Here is a 24,986-nt window from a genome sequence, read left to right as displayed (position 1 = left end):
GAGAGAGAGGGTGGGGGAGAGAGAGGGAGGGAGAGAGAGAGAGGGAGAGGGGGGGAGGGAGAGAGAGAGAGAGGGGGGGGGAGAGAGAGAGAGAGAGAGAGGGGGTGAGAGAGGGAGAGAGGGAGTGAGTGAGAGAGAGACAGAGGGAGAGAGGGGAGAGACATAGGGGAGAGGGGGGAGAGGCAGAGGGGGAGGAGAGAGAGGGGAGAGAGGGAGAGAGGGGAGAGACAGAGGGGAGAGGGGGAAGAGAAGGGGGGGTTAAGAGAGAATGGGAAAGAGAGGGTGGGGGGGAGGGAGGGGGGGGGGAGAGAGAGACATAGAGAGTGAGATGGAGAGAGAGAGAGGGGGGGAAAGAGAGGGAGAATGGGAAAGAATTGGGAGAGAGAGAGGGGGGAAAGGGGGGTTGGGGAGAGAGAGGGTGGGGGGGAGTGAGAGAGAGAGAGGGGAGAGAGTGGGGGAGGGGGGGGGGAGGAGAAAGAGAGGGGAGAGAGGGGGGGGAGAGAGAGGGGGGTGGGGGGGTTAGGACCACACGGGGGTGGGGAAGGGTCCCACTGTGACTTCACTCTGAGAGGGGGGTCTCGTTCCCACAGAGGGGGGGGGAACAGGGGAGAGCCAGCTTGCGGTAAGATGGGATGGAGGAACAGGAACCCAGGCCGGCCAGCTAGTTAGGGGCCGAGTGGCCTGTGGCATCTCCGCCAGTGGCCCCAACATCAGCTGAGTCCGCAGCGGGAGGGGCCCCCTGGGCTGATACCGTCCCCGCTCCCCCGAGCCCCGGACCCCCGTCTCCACTGGCCGCTGCCCTGTCCTCCGGACATCCGGAGCCGGGAGTGACGGCTGGACTCTCCTGCGCTCCCAGATCTCCGGACTCATCCCGGGGGCCTCTGGCGTTGGGGCTGGCGGCTGCCCTGACCTCCGGGCCCACAGGACCGACCCCTACGTCCTCCCCGCGACCCCCGGCTATGCGACTGGCCACTCTGCCCGTCCCCACGTCACCGGGGCTAGCATCGACCGATGTCTCTTCTCCCACTCCCCTGGTGTCAGGACCGAGCCCTGCCTCGTCCCCGATGGCGTGACTTTCCCCTCCCCCTCTGGGACCCCCGACTCCGGGACTGGCCGCTCTCCCCTCCTCCAGATCTCCGCAGCTAGCACTGGCCCCTGCCTCGTCCCGAGGGTCCCGATGGCGTGACTTTCCCCTCCCCCTCCCCCTCTGGGACCCCCGACTCCGGGACTGACTGCTCTCCCCTCCTCCAGATCTCCGGAGCTAGCACTGGCCCCTGCCTCGTCCCGAGGGTCCCCGATGGCGTGACTTTCCTCTCCCCCTCTGGGACCCCCGACTTCGGGACCCCCACCGGCTGCGGGACTGACCGCCGGCCCGCACCCCCCTCCCAAGCCCGCGCACAGCCACAGCTTGACCGAGTTCTCCGCCCGGGCGTGGCGCAGCGACATCAGCACGCCGTCTCCCTCGTCATCGCTCTCCGGGGGCTCGGGGAACTGGCGCTGGCCCGACGTGGTGGCCAGCAGCGGCAGGAACGGGTGCAGGCTGTGCGGGGGAGCAGAGATGTACCACACAGGATCAATACACAATAGACAACAGACAATAGGTGCAGGAGTAGAGGCCATTCAGCCCTTCCAGCCTGCACCATTCGCCATTCAATATGATCATGGCTGGTCATCCAACTCAGTATCCCATCCCTGCCTTCTCTCCATACCCCCTGATCCCTTTAGCCACAAGGGCCACATCTAACTCCCTCTTAAATGTAGCCAATGAACTGTGTGGCCTCAACTACCTTCTGTGGCAGAGAATTCCACAGACTCACCACTCTCCTGCCTTCTCCCCTGACTCCGCTATCTCAAAGAGCCCTATCTAACTCTCTCTTGAAAGTATCCAGAGAACCGGCCTCTGAGGCAGAGAATTCCACAGAAACATAGACAATAGGTGCAGGAGTAGAGGCCATTCAGCCCTTCCAGCCTGCACCCCCATTCAATATGGCTGATCATCCCCAATCAGTACCCCGTTCCTGCCTTCTACCCATATCCCCTGACTCTATTTTTAAGAGCCCTATCTAGCTCTCTAGCCCCTAGAGCTCTATCTAACTCTCTCTTAGAAACATAGAAAATAGGTGCAGGAGTAGGCCATTCGGCCCTTCGAGCCTGCACCGCCATTCAATATGATCATGGCTGATCATCCAACTCAGTATCCTGTACCTGCCTTCTCTCCATACCCCCTGATCCCTTTAGCCACAAGGGCCACATTAAACTCCCTCTTAAATATAGCCAATGAACTGTGTGGCCTCAACTACCTTCTGTGGCAGAGAATTCCACAGACTCACCACTCTCACTGTGAGAAAAAGTGTTTCCTCGTCTCCGTTCTAAATGGCTTACCCCTTATTCTTAAACTCTGTGTGTGTGTGTGTGGCCCCTGGTTCTGGACTCCCCCAACATCGGGAACATGTTTCCTGCCTCTAGCGTGTCCAAACCCTTAACAATCTCATATATGTTTCAATGAGATCTCCTCTCATCCTTCTAAACTCCACAGAGTGTACAAGCCCACAGCCGCTCCACATTCTCTCAGCATATGACAGTCCCGCCATCCCGGGAATTAACCTGGTGAACCTACGCTGGGCTCCCTCAATAGCAAGGATGTCCTTCCTCAAATTAGGGGACCAAAACTGCACACAATACTCCAGGTGTGGTCTCACTAGGGCCCTGTACAACTGCAGAAGGACCTCTTTGCTCCTGTACTCAACTCCTCTTGTTATGAAGGCCAACAGGCCAAAACTGCACACAATACTCCAGGTGTGGTCTCACCAGGGCCCTGTACAACTGCAGAAGGACCTCTTTGCTCCTAGACTCAACTCCTCTTGTTATGAAGGCCAACAGGCCAAAACTGCACACAATACTCCAGGTGTGGTCTCACCAGGGCCCTGTACAACTGCAGAAGGACCTCTTTGCTCCTAGACTCAACTCCTCTTGTTATGAAGGCCAACAGGCCAAAACTGCACACAATACTCCAGGTGTGGTCTCACTAGGGCCCTGTACAACTGCAGAAGGACCTCTTTGCTCCTAGACTCAACTCCTCTTGTTATGAAGGCCAACAGGCCAAAACTGCACACAATACTCCAGGCACCTTCAGTCCACAGCGTCCCTGCCCCATGCGTGATGCCACCCACCCCGCCCCTCACCCATACCCCCTCCATCCCCACACATACCCATGCACCACTATCATATCTGCCTCCAAAACCACCACCACCAAACCTGGCAGCGCGTTCCAGGCACCTGTGTGGGAAAACTGGCCCTGCACATCTCAAAAGGTCAAAAGTGATAGAAGAAGAATTAGGCCATTCGGCCCATCCAGTCCACCCCGCCATTCGATCACGGCTGATCTATCTCTCCCATTCTCCTGCCTTCTCCCCATAACCCCTGACACCCGCACTCATCAACAATCTATCTGTATCTCTGCCTTAAAAATATCCACTGTGACTTGTGGCCTCCTCCGCCGTCTGTGTGGCAAAGAATCCCACAGATTCACCACCCTCTGGCTGAAGGAACTCCTCCTCATCTCCTTCCTAAAGGAACGTCCTTTAATTCTGAGGCTGAATAATCTCTAGTGGAAAACAATATCCATTGACTTGACCTCTGACGCCTTCTTTAGAGATACGTTGGCGTGCATTTTAATTTATCCGTCTCCCTCCCCCTCCCCCCACCCCCCCCCCCCCCCCCCCACCTCCCCCCCCCCCTCCCCGTCCTTTCTCTCCCGCACCCCCTCCTCCCCCCCCCCCCCCCCCCGTATGTTGTTCCCCTAGTGTGGACTCACCTGACCCCATTGACACAGTCCTGTTGGGTGTGGAGCTGCAGGATGGGCTCCAGCAGGGGGGTCGGGGCCCAGGGAGGGGGGGGGGGAGAGTGACGTCCCACACGGACACCGCCCAGTCCGTGTTGCCGCTCACCGCGTAGCGGCCGTAGCTGCGGGGGGGGGGGGGGGGGGGGGGGGGGGGGAGAGAGAGAGAGAGAGAACGCACGCCGTCAGTGGGGGGATGGGGGAAACGCAGCGCCCATGCCTGGCACCCGGCAGAGTTACACTCCCCGCTCACACGGCCCAGGTAGCCCTGCCTGGCCGCGGTGGCCACTGGAGGCGACGAGACCCCGTCATACGTGCGGGGAGCGCCCGGGGAGACAACCCACGCGGTCACGAGGGACAACATGCTAAACCACACACACACACACACACACACACACACAGAGGAACACACACACAGAGGAACACACACACACAGAGGAACACACACACACACACACACACACACAAACACAAACACACACACACACACACACACACACACACACACACACACACACAGGGGAACACACACACACACAGACACACACACAGAAACACACACACACACAGAGAACAGAAACACACACACACACACAGAAACAGACACACACACACACACACACACACACACACACACAGACACACACACACACACACACAAACAGACACACAAACACACACATACACACAGACACACACACAGACAGAACACACACACACACACACACACACACACACACACACACACACACACACACACACACACACACACACACACACACACACACACACACACACACACACACACACACAACCACACACACACACACACACACACAGAAACACACACACACACACACACACACACACACACACACACACACACAGAAACACACACACACACACACACACACACAAAACTGCACACAATACTCCAGGTGTGGCCTCACTAGGGCCCTGCACAACTGCAGAAGGACCTCTTTGCTCCTATACTCGACTGCTCTTGTTATAAAGGCCAACAGGCCATTCGCTTTCTTCACTGCCTGCTGAACCTCCAGCATATTTGTCTACTGACAATAAACTCTCTTGACTTGACTTGTGTTGAAGTCAACTATAGTCAGGGCAGGGGGGTGCGGGGAAGGGAGAGGAAAACGTGATGACCATCGCGGACAGGAAAGACTGGCGAGGATACTCACAGCTCCAGGTCAAAATACATTCGCTGGTTGGTGGTCGCTGAGCGTAACATGGAGAACAGCACTTTTCCGGGCTGCCTGAGATCCCAGCACAGGATTTCGGGATCCTTGTGGAGACACAAAGTTGGACAGAATGAGCAGAGGGGAAAGGTGTTTACGGAGGAACTGCAGATGCTGGAAAAATCGAAGGTAGACAAAAATGCTGGAGAAACTCAGCGGGTGAGGCAGCATCTATGGAGCGAATTAAATAGGCGACGTTTCGGGTCGAGATTCTTCTTCGATCTGATGAAGGAATGGGTGACGTTTCGGGTCGAGACCCTTCCTCAGAGGGGAAAAGATGGACAATGGCAGGCAAGAAAGCCCCGACCCGAAACGTCACCCATTCCTTTCCTCCAGAGATGCCGCTTGGCCCGCTGAGTTACGCCAGCATTTTTTGCCAATTTTAGTTCTTAGTGTTTTAGTTTTAGAGATACAGCGCGAAAACAGGCCCTTCCGACCAGCGATCCCCGCACATTATAACACTCTCCCACACACACAATTTTTACATTTACCAAGCCAATTAACTTACAAACCTGAACGCCTTTGGAGTCTATCTGCAATATTCCAGACACTGGACATGTGCAGGAAGGAATCGCAGACGCTAGTTTCGACCATATCTACACACAGAATGCTGGAGTAACTCAGCGGGTCAGGCAGCATCTCTGGAGAAAAGAAATGGGTGACGTTTCGGCTCGAGACCCTTCTTCAGATTGAGAGTCAGGGGAGAGGGAGTCTCTCAGTCTGAAGAAGGGCCTCGATCCAAAACGTCACCCATACCTTCTCTCCAGAGATGCTGCCTGACCCGCTGAGTTACTCCAGCATTTTGTGTCCATCTTCAGTGTAAATCAGCGTCTGCGGTTCCTTCATCCACGCTCCTGATCTTGAGCTCTTCGACCGGGTGCTTTGCTCCTCGGGAAGAATCCCCTATCTTGGGAGTCGGGCAGGTTGGGAGATTGGGCAGAGAAGTGGCAGATGGAATCTAGTGCAGCCAGCTGTGTGGACTCGTGCATTTTGGTAGTTGGAATAAAGGCGTAGTCATTTTCAAAAAGGGGTGAGAATCCAGAAATCGGAGTTGCAAAGGGATTTGGGAGCGCTGGTGCAGGATTCCCAAAAAACTTAATAGAAACTTCTTATAGAAACCACCCTCTGTGTAACCAAAGCCAGCCCTGGACAACAGACTGATTCCTGGGATGTCAGGACTTTCATATGCAGAAACACTGGATAGACTCGGCTTGTACTCGCGAGAATTTAGAAGATTGAGGGAGGGATCTTATAGAAACGTACAAAATTCTTAAGGGGTTGGACAGGCTGGATGCAGGAAGATTGTTCCCGATGTTGGGGAAGTCCAGAACAAGGGTGCCACACACACAGTTTAAGGACAAGGGAGAAGTCTTTTAGTACCGAGATGAGAAAAACATTTTTTTTCACAGACAGAGAGTGGTGAATCTGTGGAATTCTCTGCCACAGAAGGTAGTTGAGGCCACAGTTCATTGGCTATATTTAAGAGGGAGTTAGATGTGGCTAAAGGGACCAGGGCGTATGGAGAGAAGGCAGGGATGGGATACTGAGTTGGATGATCAGCCATGATCATATCGAATGGCGGTGCAGGCTCGAAGGACCGAATGGCCTCTACTCCTGCACCTATTTTCTATGTTTATATGTTTCTAAAGGAACGTCCTTTAATTCTGAGGCCGTGCCCTCTAGTCCTCTCCCACTAGTGGAAACATCCTCTCCACATCCACTCGATCCGGGCCTTTCACTATTCGGTAAGTTCTTGATTAGCACGGGTGTCGGGGTTATGAGGAGAAGGCAGGAGAATGGGGTTGAGAGAGAGAGATAGATCGGCCGTGATTGGATGGTGGTGTAGACCCGATGGGCCGAATGGTATCATTCTACTCCTGGAGTGACAGAGTAAACATGATGATAGGTACAATGTCATCAAAGACTTGTCCCTGTCCCATGTTCTCCACAGATGCTGCCTGACCCGCTGAGTTACTCCAGCACTCTGTGAAACGTCACCTAGCCATGTTCTCCACAGATGCTGCCTGACCCGCTGAGTTACTCCAGCACTCTGTGAAACGTCACTTATCCATGTTCTCCACAGATGCTGCCTGACACGCTGAGTTACGGTGCAGCAGCATCTATGGAGCTAAGGAAATAGGCAACGTTTCGGGCTGAAATCCTTCTGGAAATACGCAACGTTTCGGGCCGAAATCCTTCTGGAAATAGGCAACGTTTCGGGCCGAAACCCTTATGGGTTTCGGCCCGAAAACTTTGCCTATTTCCTTAGCTAAGATGCTGCCTGACCCGCTGAGTTACTCCAGCACTCTGTGAAACATCACCTATCCATGTTCCCCACAGATGCTGCCTGACCCGCTGATGTTTCTATGAACCACAAACGGTGCTTTCATCTCCCCATGCATATAAACATAGAAATTAGGTGCAGGAGTAGGCTATTCGGCCCTTCGAGCCTGCACCGCCATTCAATATGATCATGGCTGATCATCCAACTCAGTATCCCGTACCTGCCTTCTCTCCATACCCCCTGATCCCCTTAGCCACAAGGGCCACATCTAACTCCCTCTTAAATATAGCCAATGAACTGGCCTCGACTACCCTCTGCGGCAGAGAGTTCCAGAGATTCACCACTCTCTGTGTGAAAAAAGTTCTTCTCATCTCGGTTTTAAAGGATTTCCCCGATCCTTAAGCTGTGACCCCTTGTCCTGGGCTTCCCCAACATCGGGAACAATCTTCCTGCATCTAGCCAGTCCAACCCCTTAAGAATTTTGGAGACCACTTAGGAGACCTGAACGGAAACCTCTGGAGACTTTGCAACCCACCCAAAGTTTCCGTGCAGTTCCCGGAGGTTTTTGTCAGTCTCCCTACCTGCTTCCACTGCCTGCAACCTCCGGCAACCACCTGCAACCTCCGGGAACCGTACGGAAACCCTGAGTGGGGCCCAAAGTCTCCAGAGGTTTCCGTTCAGGTTTCCTAAGTGGGACAGGGGCATAAGGAAGGAACATATAACCATATAATAATTACTGCATACAGAGAGAGTTTGGCCGGATTGTGCTTTGAACCCTAGCGATCTGATGAGCTGACCTTGCGACCCCCGGTGTAGAGCAGGTTGCCGTCGGGCGAGAAGACCAGGTGCGTCACGCCGCCCCGGTGGCCCTGAAGCACGCTCAGCACGGCGCCCTCGTCCATGGAGTACAGCCCCACCGTCTTTGCGTAGGAGGCACAGGCGTACAGGTCCTGCTGCGGGCTAAAGGCGATGCACGAAATGATGCCCGTCTGGCCCTGCCTCTTGGCTGCAAGGGAAAGTGGGATTCGTGTCACGTCATCACAGTCTCCGCTTCCACCCTTGTGTCTGTGTGGAGTTTGCACGTTCATCCGCGTGGGCTTTATCCCAAGACCTTGCATCGCCCGGCGTGGCGTTATTGGCCGCGGGACAATTGCCATCGCCTGCCGGGGGCTTTGACTTTGTGACTCTGACATCGGGAGGGGAATGGGATAAGTCTTTGCCTTCCATCACAGCGAGGAGGAGATGCGCTGTGATGGACGTTTGTGTAAATTGTGTTGTGTCTTGGTTCTTTCTTGTGTGTATGACTGCAGAAACAACATAGAAACATAGAAATTAGGTGCAGGAGTAGAGGCCATTCAGCCCTTCGAGCCTGCACCGCCATTCAATATGATCATGGCTGATCATCCAACTCAGTATCCCGTACCTGCCTTCTCTCCATACCCCCTGATCCCCTTAGCCACAAGGGCCACATCTAACTCCCTCTTAAATATAGCCAATGAACTGGCCTCAACTACCCTCTGTGGCAGAGAGTTCCAGAGATTCACCACTCTCTGTGTGAAAAAAGTTCTTCTCATCTCGGTTTTAAAGGATTTCCCCCTTATCCTTAAGCTGTGACCCCTTGTCCTGGACTTCCCTAACATCGGGAACAATCTTCCTGCATCTAGCCTGTCCAACCCCTTAAGAATTTTGTAAGTTTCTATAAGATCCCCTCTCAATCTTCTAAATTCTAGAGAGTATAAACCAAGTCTATCCAGTCTTTCTTCATAAGACAGTCCTGACATCCCAGGAATCAGTCTGGAGAACCGTCTCTGCACTCCCTCTATGGCAATAATGTCCTTCCTCAGATTTGGAGACCAAAACTGTACGCAATACTCCAGGTGTGGTCTCACCAAGACCCTGTACAACTGCAGTAGAACCTATACTCTGCTCCTATACTTAAATCCTTTTGCAATGAAAGCTAACATACCATTCGCTTTCTTTACTGCCTGCTGCACCTGCATGCCTACCTTCAATGACTGGTGTACCATGACACCCAGGTCTCGCTGCATCTCCCCCTTTCCCAATCGGCCACCATTTAGACAATAATGTTATTTAGATAATAACATTTTGTTTGAACCTCAATGGGGTTCAAATGACAAATAAATTGTATTGTATTGTATTGTATTGTATTCCTCCCACACTCGAGACGTGCAGGTTTGCAAGCTAGTCGGCTTGGTATAAACGTATAAATAGAAACAAATGTCCCCTAGTGTGTAGGATAAGTCTTAACGGCCTGAATAACTTTCCTGAGTTATACACTAATTGTCCCGAGTTTTCAAACTCGCAGAATGTCCGTGGATATATCGTAGCGGCTCGTTCTATAACCTCCTCAAACAAACTCATTCAAGAAATAAGGTTGCAAGTTTGAGGGAAGCTGTGGAAGAAATCTTGGCCTGATTCCTGGGATGGCAGGACTTTCATATGAAGAAAGACTAGATAGACTCGGCTTGTACTCGCTGGAATTTAGAAGATTGAGGGGGGATCTTATAGAAACTTACAAAATTCTTATTGGTATCATTGGTATCATTTAAAAATAAATTGGATAGGCATATGGATGAGAAGGGAATGGAGGGTTATGGTATGAGTGCAGGCAGGTGGGACTAAGGGGAAAAAAAATTTGTTCGGCACGGACTTGTAGGGCCGAGATGGCCTGTTTCCGTGCTGTAATTGTTATATGGTTATATGGTTATATGGTTAAGGGTGTCTGAAGTCTGGAGTCTGAAGAAGGGTTTCGGCCCAAAACGTTGCCTATTTCCTTCGCTCCATAGATGCTGCTGCACCCGCTGAGTTTCTCCGGCAATTTTTTGTGTACCTTCGATCTTCCAGCATCTGCACAGTTCCTTCTTGAACAAAATTCTTAAGTGGTTGGACAGGCTAGATGCAGGAAGATTGTTCCCGATGTTGGGGAAGTCCAGGACTAGGGGTCACAGCTTAAGGATAAGGGGGAAATCCTTTAAGACCGAGATGAGAAAAACATTTTTCACACACAGAGAGTGGTGAATCTGTGGAACTCTCTGCCACAGAAGGTAGTTGAGGCCACACAGTTCATTGGCTATATTTAAGAGGGAGTTAGATGTGGCCCTTGCGGCTAAAGGGATCAGGGGGTATGGAGAGAAGGCAGGTATGGGATACTGAGTTGGATGATCAGCCGTGATCATATTGAATGGCGGTGCAGGCTCGAAGGGCCGAACGACCTCTACTCCTGCACCTATTTTCAGATTCAGATTCAGATCAGATTCAATTTAATTGTCATTGTCAGTGTACAGTACAGAGACAACGAAATGCATTTAGCATCTCCCTTGAAGAGCGACATAGCAAACGATTTGAATTAAAAAAAAAAAAAAGTGTCCGGGGGGGGGGGGGGTGGTGATTGGCAGTCACCGAGGTACGTTGTTGAGTAGAGTGACAGCCGCCGGGAAGAAGCTGTTCCTCGACCTGCTGGTTCGGCAACGGAGAGACCTGTAGCGCCTCCCGGATGGTAGGAGGGTAAACAGTCCATGGTTGGTGGTGAGAGCAGTCCTTGGCGACGCTGAGCGCCCTCCGCAGACAGCGCTTGCTTTGGACAGACTCAATGGAGGGGAGCGTGGAACCGGTGATGCGTTGGGCAATTTTCACCACCCTCTGCAATGCCTTCCGGTCGGAGACAGAGCAGTTGCCGTACCATACTGTGATGCAGTTGGTAAGGATGCTCTCGATGGTGCAGCTGCCAGATCACATAGACACATATTTTCTATGTGTCTATGTGATCTGGCAGCTCGTCACCGGTGACGGGGTTGAGGAAGGTGCTGGGATGAACCATCATTAAAGGGGGGGTGAGTGTGCGTTCGCTGTGGCGAGCCCAGAGACCTACCCATCGTTGGCCTCTTCTCGCATTCCCGGCCGGGCCGAGACGTCTCAAACACCCTCACCATCTTGTCGAAGCCGCAGTAGAGCTGAGCGCCGTCGGGCGTGAAGCACAGGGAATGAGCGGACGTCAGCTCATCCTGACAACACAAGAGCGCACACAGTCAAGTCAAGTCAAGTCACATTTATTTATAGTGCACATTTAAAAAAACAACTCTCGTTGGCCAAAGTGCTTTGCATTTGTTATAAGAATAGTATAAACAAACTACATACATATAGAAGGCACACAAAATTGCTGGAGAAACTCAGCGGGTGCAGCAGCACCTATGGAGCGAAGATCCTGGTGAACTTCTACCGCTGCACCATCGAGAGCATCCTTACCAACTGCATCACAGTATGGTATGGCAACTGCTCTGTCTCCGACCGGAAGGCATTGCAGAGGGTGGTGAAAATTGCCCAACGCATCACCGGTTCCTCGATCGCTCCCCTCCATTGAGTCTGTCCAAAGCAAGCGCTGTCTGCGGAGGGCGCTCAGCATCGCCAAGGACTGCTCTCACCCCAACCATGGACTGTTTACCCTCCTACCATCCGGGAGGCGCTACAGGTCTCTCCGTTGCCGGACCAGCAGGTCGAGGAACAGCTTCTTTCCGGCGGCTGTCACTCTACTCAACAACGTACCTCGGTGACTGCCAATCACCACCCCCCCCCGGACACTTATTATTATTTATTCCAATCGTTTGCTATATCGCTCTTCCAGGGAGATGCTAAATGCATTTCGTTGTCTCTGTACTGTACACTGACAATGACAATTAAAATTGAATCTGAATCTGAAAATAGGCGACGTTTCGGGCCGAAACCCTTGGGTTTCGGCCCGAAACGTCGCCTATTTTCTTCGCTCCATAGGTGCTGCTGCACCCGCTGAGTTTCTCCAGCAATTTTGTGTACCTTCGATCTTCCAGCATCTGCAGTTCCTTCTTGAATACATACATATAGACCTCGCTCAGTGGACGTCAGGAAAGGCTTGGGAGTATAGATAAGTTTTTAGTCTTGACTTAAAGAGTCGATGGAGGGGGTTGTTCGTTCTGATGGGAAAGGGGATGCTGTTCTACAGTCTAGGGGCTGCAACCGCAAAGGCACGTCCCATCGCCCCTAAGCTTATGCCTAGACCGCGGGATATTCAGCAGCCCCAAGTCGGCCGATCTGAGGGGCCTGGAGGTGGAGTGGTGGGCGAGAAGACTTTTAATGTAGGAGGGGGCAGGACAAGCCCATTGAGGGCTTTGTAGACATAGAGGAGGGTCTTGGAATGTATACGGAACCGCACAGGGAGCCAGTGGAGAGAGGCCAGGATCGGGGTGATGTGGTCCCTTTTTCGGGTGCCCACAGGAGCTGCAGCAGCAGCAGGCAACGGCAGGCCTTTCACTACAGCAGGCCATGCCTCTCATTACCAAAGATCCTATAGCGGAGCAAGATAGACCACTGCTGCTAACTGCAATGGGCTGACATGTAGTATGCAGCGGAGCGGAGCGGAACGGTGGGCCTTTTTTTCATCCATTTCAGTAACCGGACCCCACCCGACCCGCGGTGTAATCGACGTTGCGGGGGAACAGCTTGTGGGAAGATTTTTCCCAAATAACTTTTATTTTTACGAGGATGTTTCCGTAACCGGCTTCCGTCTCCGCACTAGTTTTCTTTGCTCCGCGACGACGGGATCTTTGGTGCGGAGACGGAAGCCGGTTACGGAAATGGCGGCCGAAAATCACCCATGACCGTACTACGTCTTTGTCGTCGAGAGATCTATCTTGCTCGCTTGTAGGGTCTTTGCTCATTACGGCAGGCCGGGCCTCTCACTACGTACGGCAGGCCTGGCCTCTCACTTCCATTTTCTACAGATTCACAGGCGACGCCACCGCTGTGGGCTGGATATCAAATCATCATGAGACTACAAGGCATGCAGGTGCAGCAGGTAGGCATGCAGATGCAGCAGGCAGTAAAGAAAGCAAATGGTATGTTAGCTTTCATTGCAAAAGGATTTGAGTATAGGAGCAGGGAGGTTCTACTGCAGTTGTACAGGGTCTTGGTGAGACCACACCTGGAGTATTGCGTACAGTTTTGGTCTCCAAATCTGAGGAAGGACATTATTGCCATAGAGGGAGTGCAGAGACGGTTCACCAGACTGATTCCTGGGATGTCAGGACTGTCTTATGAAGAAAGACTGGATAGACTTGGTTTATACTCTCTAGAATTTAGGAGATTGAGAGGGGATCTTATAGAAACTTACAAAATTCTTAAGGGGTTGGACAGGAAGATTGTTCCCGATGTTAGGGAAGTCCAGGACAAGGGGTCACAGCTTAAGGATAAGGGGGAAATCCTTTAAAACCAAGATGAGAAGAACTTTTTTCACACAGAGAGTGGTGAATCTCTGGAACTCTCTGCCACAGAGGGTAGTTGAGGCCAGTTCATTGGCTATATTTAAGAGGGAGTTAGATGTGGTCCTTGTGGCTAAGGGGATCAGGGGGTATGGAGAGAAGGCAGGTACGGGATACTGAGTTGGATGATCAGCCATGATCATATTGAATGGCGGTGCAGGCTCGAAGGGCCGAATGGCCTCTACTCCTGCACCTAATTTCTATGTTTCTATGTTTATGTTTCTATATTGAATGGCGAATGGTGCAGGCTCGAAGGGCCGAATGGCCTACTCCTGCACCTAATTTCTATGTTTCTATGTTTCTATATTGAATGGCGAATGGTGCAGGCTCGAAGGGCCGAATGGCCTACTCCTGCACCTAATTTCTATGTTTCTATGTTACAACCTTTCTCTCAAAGATAAGACGCAAAATTCCGGAGTAACTCAGCAGGGCAGGCAGCATCTCTGGAGGGAAGGAATGGGTAACGTTTACGGTCGAGACCCTTCTTAATCCATTCTTTCTCTCTACCTGTCTGTCCGTTCCTGCTGCCTGTTCTGCTGAGTTACTCCAGCACTTTGTGCCTATCTCCGGTTTAAAGTAGCATCTGCAGTTCCTCTCCCGACACACCCCAGTCTGGTTTATGGCCGACCCAGGATTGGGGTGGTGCTCTGGGCAGGCCAGGTGGTTGTATGGCCGGAAGGTGGCTCGCAGGTCACCATAGAAGGCGTCCCAGACATGGATCGGATTGTCACGGCTGCTGCTGGCCAGGCTGTGGAGGGAACGCCGGCAACACGGTGATTAGAAGCTGCGTCCCATCCCCACACCCGCACCAGCCCGGCACACACTTCAGTTTAGTTGACGGATGCAGCGCGGAAACAGGCCCTTCGGCCCACCGAGTCCGTGCCGACCGTCGATCCGCGCACACTAGCGCCATCCCACACACACACACAATTTACAATTGTACCACAAACCCGCACGGTCTTTGGAGCGTGGGAGGAAACTGGCGATCCCGGAGAAATCCCACGCGGGTCACAGTTTAAGGATAAGGGGGAAATCTTTTAGGACCGAGATGAGGAAAACATTTTTTTTTCACACACAGAGAGTGGTGAATCTGTGGAATTCTCTGGGGGGGATCTTATAGAAACGTACAAAATTCTTAAGGGGTTGGACAGGCTGGATGCAGGAAGATTGTTCCCGATGTTGGGGAAGTCCAGAACAAGGGGCCACTCACACACACAGAGTTTAAGGACAAGGGGGAAGTCTTTTAGGACCGAGATGAGGAAAAACATTTTTTTTTCACACACAGAGAGTGGTGAATCTGTGGAATTCTCTGCCACAGAAGGTAGTTGAGGCCGCACAGTTCATTGGCTATATTTAAGAGGGAGTTAGTTGTGGGCCTTGTGGCTAAGGGGATCAGGGGGTATGGAGCGAAGGCAGGTAGGGGATACTGAGTTGGAGGATCAGTCATGATCATATTGAATGGCGGTGCAGGCTCGAAGGGCCGAATGGCCTACTCCTGCACCTAATTTCTATGTTTCTATGTTGGGGAAGTCCAGAACAAGGGGCCACACACACACAGTTTAAGGACAAGGGGGAAATCTTTTAGGACCGAGATGAGAAAAACATTTTTTTTTTCCACACACAGAGAGTGGTGAATCTGTGGAATTCTCTGCCACAGAAGGTAGTTGAGGCCACACAGTTAATTGGCTATATTTAAGAGGGAGTTAGATGTGGCCCTTGTGGCTAAAGGGATCAGTGGGTATGGAGAGAAGGCAGGGACGGGATACTGAGTTGGATGATCAGCCATGATCATATTGAATGGCGAATGGTGCAGGCTCGAAGGGCCGAATGGCCTCTACTCCTGCACCTATTTTCTATGTGTCTATGTGATCTGGCTATATAGATAGGGCTCTTAAAGATAGCGGAGTCAGGGGATATGGATAGAAGGCAGGAACGGGGTACTGATTGGGGATGATCAGCCGTGATCACAGTGAATGGCGGTGCTGGCTCGAAGGGCCGAATGGCCTCTACTCCTGCACCTATTTTCTATGTTTCTATCCCTGGCGGGAACTCCACCGCTGCGCCAACCGTGTGTAAAAGCACTGCGCGTACAGTTAATAGGCCATGATAGAATGACGCAGGCTCGACGAGATTCACAACTTACAAGCAGGTTTCAGGAGCCATGGAGGACATGACAGGGAACCAGCAATAATCATAGATGGTATCGCCCTCGGTCATCCGTAGCACCGGCCTCTGCAAAGACAGACGGTGGCATCAAAGACCACAAACTAGAACGCAAGGTGGCGAGCTTTTAACCAACGATAGGCACAGAATGCTGGGGTAACTCAGAGGGACGGGCAGCATCTCTGGCGAGGAGGAGTGGGGAGGGAGGAAGCTGCGGAGTTGAGGAACACCCACCATTTCAGGCAGAACGCTGCACCTCATCTCGTACAGCTCGGAGGGGAGGTTGAAGATTCTCAGGGTGTTGTCAGCGCTGTTGGTCAGGATACAGGAACCGTCGGGGGCCCTGGGTTGGGGAGAAGACCAGTCAGTAACAGAACCTGCCATTTAATCCCAGGTGGACAAAAATGCTGGAGAAACTCAGCGGGTGAGGCAGCATCTATGGGGCGAAGCGTTTCGGGTTGAGACCCTTCTTCAGGCTGATGGGGGGGCGGGGAGAAGAAAGGAAAAAGGAGGAGGAGGAGACGACTGCCCGAGGGCTGAGGAAGGGGAGGAGACAGCAAGGGCTAACAAAATTGGGAGAATTCAATGTTCATACCCCCAGGATGCAGACTCCCCAAGCGGAATATGAGGTGGTTTTCCTCCAAATTCCGTGAAGGGTTGGTCATTTTGTTGATCTGCAACAGGGATCCCCCCCGACGACAACTCTCGCCAACTTCTACAGATGCGCCCCGGAAAGCTAGGAAAGAGGGAAGACTCACCACTTGCACCCTTTCAGGAAGTTCTCCGTGGTGCTGGCGTACTCCTCCCAGGCCCCCACCAGGAACTGCGGCTCTTGGCTGAAGTCGTACTCCACCTGGCTGTGTGAGGCAGGAAAGAACAGGCTCACTCACACTCTGCTTGGTAGCGCTGCAGAGCCGAAGACAGGCGACCTGTTCCACTCAATACAGTGAAAGGCCTGGATAGAGTGGACGTGGAGAGGATTGTTTGCACTCGGGGGGAGGGTCTACCACTGGCCTCGGAATAAAAGGACATTTTCTTAGGGAGGAACATGTAACCATATAATAATTACAGCACGGAAACGGGCCATCTCGGCCCTTCTAGTCCGTGCCGAACACTTATGCCCCTGTCATAGAAACATAGACAATAGGTGCAGGAGTAGAGGCCATTCGGCCCTTCGAGCCTGCACCGCCATTCAATATAATCATGGCTGATCATCCAACTCAGTATCCCGTACCTGCCTTCTCTCCATACCCCCTGATCCCCTTAGCCACAAGGGCCACATCTAACTCCCTCTTAAATATACCCAATGAACTGGCCTCAACTACCCTCTGTGGCAGAGTTCCAGAGATTCACCACTCTCTGTGTGAAAAAAGTTCTTCTCATCTCGGTTTTAAAGGATTTCCCCCTGATCCTTAAGCTGTGACCCCTTGATTCAGATTCAGATTCAGATTCAATTTTAATTGTCATTGTCAGTGTACAGTACAGAGACAACGAAATGCATTTAGCATATCACTTGAAGAGCGACATAGCAAACGATTTGAATTAAAAAAAAAATAATAATAAGTCCGGGGGGGGGGGGGGGGGGGGGGGGGGGGGGGGTGATTGGCAGTCACCGAGGTACGTTGTTTAGTAGAGTGACAGCCGCCGGAAAGAAGCCGGAAGTCCTGGACTTCCCCAACATCGGGAACAATCTTCCTGCATCTAGCCTGTCCAACCCCTTAAGAATTTTGGAGACCACTTAGGAGACCTGAACGGAAACCTCTGGAGACTTTGCAACCCACCCAAAGTTTCCGTGCAGTTCCAGGAGGTTTTTGTCAGTCTCCCTACCTGCTTCCACTACCTGCAACCTCCGGCAACCACCTGTAACCTCCGGGAACCGCACGGAAACCTTGGGTGGGGCCCAAAGTCTCCAGAGGTTTCCGTTCAGGTTTCCTAAGTGGGACAGGGGTTGGACAGGCTAGATGCAGGAAGATTGCTCCCGATGTTGGGGAAGTCCAGGACAAGGGGTCACAGCTTAAGGATAAGGGGGAAATCCTTTAAAACTGAGATGAGAAGAACTTTTTTCACACAGAGAGTGGTGAATCTCTGGAACTCTCTGCCACAGAGGGTAGTCGAGGCCAGTTCATTGGCTATATTTAAGAGGGGGTTAGATGTGGCCCTTGTGGCCAAGGGGATCAGAGGGTATGGAGAGAAGGCAGGTACGGGATACTGAGTTGGATGATCAGCCATGATCATATTGAATGGCGGTGCAGGCTCGAAGGGCCGAATGGCCTACTCCTGCACCTAATTTCTATGTTTCTATAAGGAAGGAACATATAACCATATAATAATTACAGCACGGAAACAGGCCAACTCGGCCCTTCTAGTCCGTGCCGAACACTTATGCCCTTATTTCTTAAACTGTGTGTGTGTGTGGCCCCTGGTTCTGGACTCCCCCAACATCGGGAACATGTTTCCTGCCTCTAGTGTGTCTAAACCCTTAACAATCTAATATGTTTCAATAAGATTACCTCTCATCCTTCTAAACTCCAGAGTGTACAAGCCCAGCCACTCCATTCTCTCAGCATGTGACAGAAAAGGACTAGGTGACGTTTCGGGTCGAGGAACCTTCTTCAGAGTAGTTCTTAACACTGTGGGGAAGGTATCAAGGCTGTTACGGACCTCAAGGGGTCCAAATGACAATTAAATTGAATCTTGAATCTTGACATTTCCCAGAACAAGCTCCGGGATGCAGAGGGAGCTAAGACCACAGCTGCTCTGTGTACAGCTGGGATTTGTTGGAACTGTTTTAGAGAAGTGAAACACGGGCCAAATGACCTCTTGTTTAGTTTTCAATGCTCTTGTTTGTACCGTCAATCTGCCAATTCAGCGGCCAAGTGTCGGGTTCGAACTGGAGAGTTTGGTAGAATCTCGCGTTCAGGGACACTGAAAGGTCATGTTAATCGAGCCTCTGTGTCTCGAGTGGAGTGGCCTTCACTAAAGGGCACAGCGTGCTGGAATAACTCAGCGGGTCAAGCAGAGAAACAGAGAAAATAGGTACGGGGGGGGCCATTCGGCCCTTTGAGCCAGCACCGCCATTCATTGTGATCATGGCTGATCGTCCCCAATCAATAACCCTTCTCCCCATATCCCTTGACTCCACTAGCCCCTAGAGCTCTATCTAACTCTCTCTTCAATCCATCCAGTGATTTGGCCTCCACTGCCCGCTGGGGCAGGGAATTCCATAAATTCACAACTCTCTGGGTGAAAAAGTTTCTCCTCATCTCAGTCCCAAATGGCCACAGATTCACAACTCTCTGGGTGAAAACGTTTCTCCTCATCTCAGTCCCAAATGGCCACAGATTCACAACTCTCTGGGTGAAAAGGTTTCTCCTCATCTCAGTCCTAAATGGCCACAGATTCACAACAACTCTCTGGGTGGAAAAGTTTCTCCTCATCTCAGTCCCAAATGGCCACAGATTCACAACTCTCTGGGTGGAAAAGTTTCTCCTCATCTCAGTCCCAAATGGCCACAGATTCACAACTCTCTGGGTGAAAAGGTTTTTTCTCACCTCAGTCTTAAATGGCCTCCCCCCTTTATTCTAAGACTGTGTGTGTGTGGCCCCTGGTTCTGGACTCGCCCAACATTGGGAAATGTTTTCCTGCATCTAGCTTGTCCAGTCCTTTTATAATTTTATATGTTTCTATAAGATTCCCCCTCATCCTTCTAAACTCCAGTGAATACAAGCCTAGTCTTTTCAATCTTTCCAAATATGACAGTCCCACCATCCCAGGGATCAATCTGGTGAACCTACGCCGCACTGCCTCAATCACAAGGATGTCCTTCCTCAAATTAGGAGACCACAACTGTACACAATACTCCAGATGTGGTCTCACCAGACCAGCTGCAGAAGAACCTCTCTACTCCTATACTGAAATCCTCTTGTTATGAAGCAGCATCTCTGAAGAACATGGGGAGGTGACATTTCACAAGTTATAGGAGTCAGGCCATTGGGCCCATTGAGTCTACTCTGCCATTCAATCATGGCTGATCTCTGCCTCCTAATCCCATTTTCCTGCCTTCTCCCATAACCCTCGACACCCATTCTAATTGAGAATTTGTCTTTCTCTGCCTTAAAAGTATTCACTGATATGGCTTCCACAGCTTTCTGTGGCAGATACACACACACACGCACAGGCAGACACAGAGATACACGCACACACACCGATGCACACACACTGACACACATGAACACTGACAAGCAAGAACAGACAGGTGTGCACACACTAACACACAGACACGTACGCAGACACGCTCACACTGATATGGCACAAGCACAAATGCACACGTGCTGACATGTAGACACGTACGCACTGACATGAACAGATACGCACCCACACACAGTCATGCATGCACTGTCATGCATAGACATGTATGCAGACTTGCACACAGTCATGCACGCGCAATGACATGCATAGACAAGCACGCATACATACAATGACACTCATACTGGTACACAGATGGGCGCGCATGCACACACACACACACACACACACGTGTCCGCCGTTTTTATTATTTTTGTCTGTGTTTTATGTAGTTTTTGTTATTTTATGTTGGGGTGTGTGTGGGGGGGGTGGGGGGTGGGGTGGGAGGGGGGGGGGGGGGAACTTTTTGAATCTCTCCCTGCTCTGGAGACCCGACCTTTTCTCGTCGGGTCTCAGTTGTCGTTGGGGCCGCAACGAGGAGCGGCCTCCAACAGGAAGAAGCCGGGGACTCTGGTGCTACGACTCACCATCGCCGTCGCGGAGCTGGCCGAGACCGGAGCGGGTGGAGCGGTGGAGGAGCGCTGCCGCTGCCGCTGCTGCTGCTGCCGCTGCTGATTCGGAGGCTTCTGCTGCGGGTCTGCGGACGGCGGCACCGGGAGCCCGCGGCTCCCTGGAGGGAGACCGCTTTTCGGGGCTCCTGCAACGGCGACTTCTCCCGCCCGAGTTGCGGGGTTGAAGAGCTCCTGGAGCGGGGCCTAACACCACTGCCCCGCGCAGCTTGGAATGGCCGCGGGACTCTGCGAGCGCACACCGGGGTCTTTAACACCAAGACCCGGTGTGCGACCTCGCACCACCCGGCGTGGCTTTAATGGCCGCGGGACAATCGCCATCGCCAGCCGGGGGCTTTGACTTTGACTCTGACATCGGGGGGGGGAGAGTGCAGTGGAGAGATAAGTTTTTTTGGCCTTCCATCACAGCTATGTGATGGATGTTTATGTAAACTGTAATTATGTTGTGTCTGGGGTCTATTTGTGTGTAATGTATGGCTGCAGAAACGGCATTTCATTTGGACCTCCAGGGGTCCAAATGACAATTAAATAGACTATTGACACACTCCAGAGGTCAGGATGGGACCCTTGTTGCTGGAGCTCTAAGGCAGCAGTTCCACCTGCTGCTCTAACCATCGCAGACACCTCGGTTGCGAGTTACTCACCAGTAATGGCTGCCACCCTGCGTGTACGGCTCCACGTCGCTCCCGGGGTCCACGCCCGCTTCGTAGAGGTTGCCTCCGTCCAGCCACAGGGGCTCGGGGTAGTGTGGGACATCACTGGGGCCGTGGTCCCCGTCCCCGCCTCCCCCCGTCCCCGCCGGGGAGCAGCTGCCCCTCTCCAGCCTGGCGGCCTTCGCCGGAGGCTCGGCCTCGGCCTCCCGCTCCTGCCGCGGTGCCGGCTCATCACCGGGGTCGGGGTCGGGCCCGGCGGCTGCGGCGTCCGTCGCCATGGTTGCCGCCTCGGTCACACGCCCTTGGTGCGACAAGGGTAGCGCTTTTTAAAGTTTTTGGATCGCTTTCTGGAGGCCGTGTGCTGGTAGACGGTGGAGGCCTTGTGCCGGGGCACCGTATTCATCACCACGGACAGCGGCGGCTCAACCGTGGCGGCACTGGACTGAAGGTTGACCTGTTTTTACACAATGTTAAATGGTCAGCTCGACATAGATTACAAAACCTACACCAAACCCAAACCAATTAAGAGCAGACGAGGGCATTCGATCCAATTTGTGATTCCACCATCGAGAGCATCCTTACCAACTGCATCACAGTATGGTATGGCAACTGCTCTGTCTCCGACCGGAAGGCATTGCAGAGGGTGGTGAAAATTGCCCAACGCATCACCGGTTCCTCGCTCCCCTCCATTGAGTCTGTCCAAATCAAGCGCTGTCTGCGGAGGGCGCTCAGCATCGCCAAGGACTGCTCTCACCCCAACCATGGACTGTTTACCCTCCTACCATCCGGGAGGCGCTACAGGTCTCTCCGTTGCCGAACCAGCAGGTCGAGGAACAGCTTCTTTCCGGCGGCTGTCACTCTACTCAACAACGTACCTCGGTGACTGCCAATCACCACCCACCCCCCCGGACACTTATTATTATTTATTCAAATCGTTTGCTATGTCGCTCTTCCAGGGAGATGCTAAATGCATTTCGTTGTCTCTGTACTGTACACTGACAATGACAATTAAAATTGAATCTGAATCTGAATCTGAGCTATAACCATATAGCCATATAACAATTACAGCACGGAAACAGGCCATCTCGGCCCTTCTAGTCCGTGCCGGACACTTATTTTCCCCTAGTCCCATCTACATGCACTCAGACCATAACCCTCCATTCCTTTCCCGTCCATATAACTATCCAATTTATTTTTAAATGATAAAATCGAACCTGCCTCCACCACCTCCACTGGAAGCTCATTCCACACAGCTACCATTCTCTGAGTAAAGAAATTCCCCCTATGTTACCCCTAAACGTCTGTCCCTTAATTCTCAAGTCATGTCCTCTTGTTTGAATCTTCCCTACTCTCAGTGGGAAAAGCTTATCCACGTCAACTCTGTTTATCCCTTTCATCATTTTAAAGACCTCCCCTTAACCTTCTGCGCTCCAAGTTACCAAGACAGATGTGTACAGCAATTCGTTCTTCCCCCGCACAATTAAAGCATGGAATAATCTTCACCCTACCATAGTAACCCAACCAGATACAACTAAATTTAAGGTAGCTCTTTCTTCCCAAAAACCCTTTCTGGCTTAAGTCCTCCCTCCACCACCTCCAATTTAAATTCCATTTTGAATATTTTGGAGGGCCAAGAAACCAAGAACAAGAACAGCGGGCAGCTGGAGAAGGAGGGAACGCATTCTGTCAGTCCACAACACCCCAGCGTTAGCCTCACCCACACCCGCTGGAGTAGATAGAAACATAGAAATTAGGTGCAGGAGTAGGCCATTCGGCCCTTTGAGCCTGCACCGCCATTCAATATGATCATGGCTAATCATCCAACTCAGTATCCCGTACCTGCCTTCTCTCCATACCCCCTGGTCCCCTTAGCCACAAGGGCCACATCTAACTCCCTCTTAAATATAGCCAATGAACTGGCCTCAACTACCCTCTGTGGCAGAGAGTTCCAGAGATTCACAACTCTCTGTGTGAAAAAAGTTCTTCTCATCTCGGTTTTAAAGGATTTACCCCTTATCCTTAAGCTGTGACCCCTTGTCCTGGACTTCCCTAACATCGGGAACAATCTTCCTGCATCTAGCCTGTCCAACCCCTTAAGATCAGACCAGTGCTTCTGAAACTGGTGCAGCGTTCACCCAAGGGTGAATTAAAATTATGTTGTGGTGAGTTAAACTAGAAGGGTGAATGAAGGGCGAATGACTTAATTTATTCAGATATTTATCTATATTTTTTTCTATTGCAGTCAGGCTGTTAAGGGGTGAATGGAGATGGGTGGGTGGGAAAGGGCCCAGTCTTTGCAGACTGGAGTTAGACAACAATGCTGGAGAAACTCAGCGGGTGAGGCAGCATCTATTGAGCGAAGGAAACAGGCAACATTTCGGGTCGAAACCCTTCTTCAGACTCAGACTGGCTGATCTCCTCATCTCTAAAGATGTTCCATAGCCCTCCACTCCCTGCTAATACATGCGGCCTAACTCGAAGCCTTCGCGACACTCCTATCGTGTCAGCCTCCGCCACCCACCATCCTCACAAAGGGGCGAGAGGCAAGCACTTACCCCCGGGTGCAAAGCACGATCAGGGCGCTGAGACGGAGGAGAACCAGTCCAAGGAGCCCTTGTCTTCTTCAAGGGACAAGGCAAGTGCATAGAGAGGAAGGAACGACAGTCGAATGATCAGTTGCCACCAGCCATTTACAGGGGCAGAACCCTCGGATGCTGTTATATCCCCCGGGCCTTGGTTCCTTAGAGAAAAGAATATTCACCTTAGCAAAAATAAACACAAATTTAAATTTAAATCCGATGCTGGGTTGGGTGAGGCTGGGGAGGAGGGACAGGGGACGGGGGGCAAGGAATATCTCCACTTTTCTTTTTCTTTTCTGTTTTCATTTTCATAATTTATCATAAGGTTAAAATATATATATAAAGATATTAATATATCATAAGGTTAAACATGAAGCTATACAATAATTGTATAATTTTAGGTGCCCGAACGTTGTATCTCTGTACAATTGCTTCAAATTTTTTTAAAAATTAAAAAAATTTTTTTAAAAATAATAATAAATTTATTTATTTTTAAAAAAAATAAATAAATAAATATAAATAAAACAAGATATATCCTTTCTCTTAAACTAGTGTCAAGCACTGCTGGGGGGGAAAATAAAAGGAAAAAAATAAGTTCAGAACTCGGGGTGCAGCGGCAGAATTGCGGCCTCACAGCGCCAGAGATCCGGGTTCGATTCTGACCACATGGAGTTTGCACGTTCTCCCTGTGATCGGGTGTGTTTCCTCCGGATAAACCCAGTTTCTTCCCACACTCCAAAGACGTGCGGATTTGTCGGTTAAATGGCCCTCTGTAAATTGTCCCCAGTGGATGAGATAGTGGGGTAACAACACATCTCTCCAAACCCGAGGTCTGAAGAAGGGCCTCGACCCGAAACGTCACCCATTCCTTCTCTCAAGAGATGCTGCCTTTCCCGCAGTTACTCCAGCTTTTTTGTGCCTATCTTGCCTGCCTCCACCACCTCCACTGGAAGCTCATTCCACACAGCTACAACTCTCTGAGTAAAGAAATTCCCCCTCATGTTACCTCTAAACTTCTGTCCTTTAATTCTCAAGTCATGTCCTCTTGTTTGAATCTTCCCTACCCTCAGTGGGAAAAGCTTATCCACGTCAAC

General features: G+C 51.6%; 1 protein-coding gene across 1 annotated transcript; it reads right to left on the bottom strand.

Annotated features, from left to right (window-relative positions):
- Positions 1–957: 957 nt before the first annotated feature.
- wrap53 (WD repeat containing, antisense to TP53) lies at positions 958–24,053 on the bottom strand. Its single transcript, XM_055630967.1, is given in 12 exon segments — positions 958–1,540; positions 3,815–3,906; positions 3,909–3,963; positions 5,035–5,138; positions 8,173–8,381; positions 11,265–11,397; positions 14,341–14,431; positions 15,827–15,915; positions 16,081–16,189; positions 16,605–16,703; positions 21,305–21,767; positions 23,869–24,053. Coding segments are annotated over 11 exon segments (1,851 nt in total). The 5' UTR covers positions 21,592–21,767; positions 23,869–24,053.
- Positions 24,054–24,986: the final 933 nt, after the last annotated feature.

The sequence above is a fragment of the Leucoraja erinacea genome, unplaced genomic scaffold, assembly GCF_028641065.1.
Source record: "Leucoraja erinacea ecotype New England unplaced genomic scaffold, Leri_hhj_1 Leri_58S, whole genome shotgun sequence".
Lineage (NCBI taxonomy): Eukaryota > Metazoa > Chordata > Chondrichthyes > Rajiformes > Rajidae > Leucoraja > Leucoraja erinaceus.
Note: the sequence above shows the minus strand (reverse complement) of the source record. Positions and strands in the feature narration are given on the sequence as shown.